Source organism: Triticum dicoccoides, chromosome 4A (assembly GCF_002162155.2).
Source record: "Triticum dicoccoides isolate Atlit2015 ecotype Zavitan chromosome 4A, WEW_v2.0, whole genome shotgun sequence".
NCBI classification, from domain to species: domain Eukaryota; kingdom Viridiplantae; phylum Streptophyta; class Magnoliopsida; order Poales; family Poaceae; genus Triticum; species Triticum dicoccoides.
This window is the reverse complement of record NC_041386.1, coordinates 572,904,478-572,908,497: the sequence shown is the minus strand read 5'-3', so window position 1 is coordinate 572,908,497 and position 4,020 is coordinate 572,904,478. Positions and strand designations below refer to the sequence as shown.

Genomic DNA, 4,020 nt, shown 5'->3' with positions numbered 1-4,020 from the left:
GACCCTTGTTTCAGTTCACTGGAACAAGCGACGCGCGGTGTCACGGCGTCGTTCCCTTCATGGAGGCGCTGCCTTGGTTGTTCGCGGAGTTCTCGATGATGGAGTTTGCGGCGTCTTAGTTCTTAGTGTGCATTGCCTCTCAGGACATGGGCCTCCAGGGCGCAATGTATGCCATCGCCAACGCCTCTTCCGTGTCTTCTTCTTTAGGCCCGGCTAGGTCCTGCCACCCACTTGCCGACTACTCTAGGTGCTATGTGGTGGGTCATACGTTGATCCAGTCGGTTATGTATTTGTTGTTGTAATTTGGATGTGTGGTAGCAACGGATGTGGCTTATATGAAATGCTGGTAACATGTGGTTCTGATTCAGTTAATTCAGATGACACTGACGATGATTATTGTCTGTTGAAGCTCAAACTGATCAGGCTCACAACAAGGCCATCAAGCTCCACTGCATCATTGACGATCAGGCTGCTACATTGCTACTTGATTTAGGCAGCACTCATTAGTTTTCTCGGTCAGCAGTTTACTTGTAAGCTACCTCATCAACACCCATTGAATAAACTGCAGAGTTTGTGACTCGCTGGGGCGTAGTTGGATTGCACACACTAGATTCCCTAACGTATTTGGTCAGCTGCTGGATTTCAATTCACAACTGGTTTTAAGATTCTGCCTCTTAAGCACTTTGGTGGTATTATTGGCATGGGTTGGTTGTTAGCCCGAGGAATGATGAGTGTCAATTGTCATCAAAAGTGGCTGCCATTTGATTACAAGGGCGGTTTTGTGTTTGCAAGGTGAGCCACCGGCTAAGTTTTCTTATACTACTATGGAGTTGTAATTTTTTGGCAATGCCTAATGGTTGACGGTGAATACGAGTTTGTTTTCGTCACTCCTACTGGCCAACCACCTCATAGGGCTTGCAAAACATAATTCCTTTAATTGAGGGTGCTAAACCAATCGATATCCAGCCCTATAGATATTCATCAGAGTTGAAGTCTGAAATTGAAGTGCGGGTGGGTGAGATGCGCAAATCTGTAGTGATAGTCCATACTACCACACATCATGGTGCCAATCCCTTTGCCTCACATATCATGGTGCGCTAGGACGTGACATGGCGTCTATGTGTTGATTACATATATTTGAGCTTATTGACTCTCAGGTCCGAGTTTTCCTTTGCCTCACATATCTTCGCCCGCTACCTCAAGGCCGGCAAGTACGCCGAGCGCGTCGGCGCCGGCGCCCCCGTCTACCTCTCCGCCGTCCTCTAGTACCTCGCCGCCGAGGTAAACCATCTTCGTCGATTCCCCTTCCCCTTTTCTCTCCGTCAATCGGCGCCCGTCCGATCTCGTGCGCCCGATCGTTCGTCGTCCGTGATTCGAATCGGATTGGGGTTTGATTTGATTTGATCGTTTCCATTGCCGCCGGATACGTACGCAGGTGCTGGAGCTGGCCGGGAACGCGGCGCGGGACAACAAGAAGACCAGGATCGTGCCACGGCACATCCAGCTGGCGGTGCGCAACGACGAGGAGCTGAGCAAGCTGCTGGGCTCGGTGACGATCGCCAACGGCGGCGTCATGCCCAACATCAACCAGGTGCTGCTGCCCAAGAAGGCCGGGCCCAAGGGGGATCTGGGCTCGGCCTCCCAGGAGTTCTGAGCGCGCGCGGCTTCAAGGCGAAGAAGGAGAGGCCGTCCTGTCCTGTCATCTTGTCTGCCTGACGACGATGTTCATCTCAAGTTGTGGGTTGGGATGTTTCGGGAGTCTGAAACTTGGCATGGAAAAAACCTTGGTGTCTTCTGGGCTCTGTCGTGGTTGAATGAATGAGTCGATCGATCAGTAGAAGAGGGGAGGAATATATACTCCTATGTGGTTTCTTATATGCGAACATATGTTGCTCGGTCGTCTTTTTTAAGATTGATATGGTTTGGTTGCTTGAATGATTGAATGAATTCCCTGTGTAATTTTAGTTACAAGAATCTGACTAGTCTTAGTCTGAAAGAAATGATAATCTCGCCGTGGAAATAAAACAGCATCAAACGCTGTTCCTCTTTCAGAAATCAGCCAACATAACTCTTAAGTTGCAGAAGGTGATATAATAAGTATCATCTGATTAACAAAAGAAAATGCAGACAAAATGCTATTCATGTACTGTACATAGTATATAGCTGTGGCTGCAACTGCAATGTCTGAATTCCTAGTTACTGAGCTTGCTTGCTTGTTGCTTTTTGATTGATGATTCAGTTTGGTTTGATCATCCGAATGAATGAATTCCCAGAGGTGGTGTGGTTTCCTGAATCTGATTACTCTGTCTCTACTCTTGTCTGAAATGAATGCGTGTTGTCGAAGAGATCATCTTGCTTCCTGTGCCCGTTTCCTCTTCGTCCAGGGGAAACAGAACAGCAGTAAAATGCAGCTTGCACGAACGAATGTTGTTCTTGGCATTCTCTCTGTCCCTCTCCCAGATATACCAAAATCCACAGGTGCCAGTGACTTCTCTGCTAGTGCTCAGCAATTTGTTTCACCATTCGATTCTTCTCATCATAGTAAAATGAGAATGTCTGATTAGCAAAACGAAAAAGATTACAAAAACGCTATACAACATCAACAGCCTTGCCTGCAATGCCTGAATTACACGCCCTGATCAGTAATGAATCGACTTGCTTGCTGCTCGTCAAGTGTTGATCGATCGATGGGTTACTTCTTGCCGCTAAGGATGTTGGTCCTCATGGTCTCCAGCTCTGCCATGTTGGCCTCGACGCCGGCGAAGGACGGCTCCGGGATCGGCTCCTCCACCATCTGCGACAGCCTGACGAGGCTCCTGCAGGCCAGCACGGCGCGCGCGTCCATGATCTCCATGGCCCTCAGGTAGAGGCACTGCGACGCCCGGGCGGCCTGCGTCCTCAACTGGTCGGAGTTGGTCGGGCCCAGCAGGCAATGCCCCACGATCCGGAGCGCCGGCTGGAACAGCTCCCACGGCATAGGCACCCTCCGCCACTTCTCCTCGCCGCTCTCGGCGGACGCGATCCGGGCCTTGTCGTCGCTGCGGTGCTTCCCCGTCCACGCGACGCAGAACTCGCAGAAGTCCATCTTGGAGGAGAGCGGCATGAGCCCGATCTTGGAGTGGTAGAGCTCCAGCACCGCGCCGACGATGCGGCCGCGGCGCGTGGCGCGCATTGTGCCGTGCGGCTCCAGCGCGGGGGAGAGCTCGGCGACGTCGGAGTCGTCGGCCTTGCCCGGCTTGGCCGCCGGCGGCGCGGACGTAGGCTTGATCGCCTCGTGGTACACGCTGGGCTTGTTCATGTTGGGCAGCGTCACTGTCTCGGCCTCCCCGGACCCCCGCTGCGCCACGGCGTGCGCGTACAGCGTGAGCAGCACGGCCTCGAACCCGGCGAGCGGCTTCCGGGAGACGGCGCGGGACATGTACACGCCCGCGAGCGTCGGCACGAAGCGCAGCACTGCGAGCTGCAGCGCCGGGAGGCCGGGCTGGAAGGCGCCGTAGAGCCAGCCGCAGAGGGCGTCCTGGCCGGCGCCCGAGCCGGCGCCGCGGAGGCGTCCCGTGACGGCGCGGGCGACGCCGTCGTCGTGGAGGAGCGCGGCCGCGGGGTCGCCGGCCGCGGCGAGGGAGTCCGGGAGCGCGCGGCCCAGGATGGCGACGAGCGAGTCGACGGCGGCCTTGGGGCTCTGGATCGCATGTGGCGACGACATCGTCGTCGGCAGCGGTGCGGACAGGAGGATGAGGAGGAAGAGGCTGGCGTCGTCGACGTGCGGGACGTGTGGTTCGGTGCGATGGAAGGGAAGGGCCGAAGGAGGAGGCGATTGGATCGGAGGAGGAGGAGGAGGTTTGAGCGGGCGGCGCGCTATCGCTTCAGCTTTGACCCGGTTCGTACGCTTAACGCGAGCAAATCAAGGGAAGGGCACACCCGCCATTTACGCATGCAGGAGAGTGCGTGTCATGTGTGCAGCTTGCAACGCAGAAATTTTGGAGGGAACGTACACGAATGGGAACTCCTTTGGAATCCGTT

General features: G+C 54.7%; 1 protein-coding gene and 1 pseudogene across 1 annotated transcript; one reads left to right on the top strand and one right to left on the bottom strand.

The window, feature by feature from the left end:
- The first annotated feature begins 146 nt into the window (after nt 1-146).
- LOC119283674 lies at nt 147-1,947 on the top strand (annotated as a pseudogene).
- Nucleotides 1,948-2,169: 222 nt separating this feature from the next.
- LOC119283673 lies at nt 2,170-3,925 on the bottom strand. The gene is made up of 2 exons (XM_037563119.1): nt 3,919-3,925; nt 2,170-3,867 (listed from the first exon to the last, which is right to left on the bottom strand). The coding sequence occupies exons 1-2, from the start codon at nt 3,923-3,925 to the stop codon at nt 2,693-2,695; spliced, it is 1,182 nt and encodes a 393-aa protein (XP_037419016.1). The 3' UTR covers nt 2,170-2,692.
- Between the last annotated feature and the right edge of the window lie 95 nt (nt 3,926-4,020).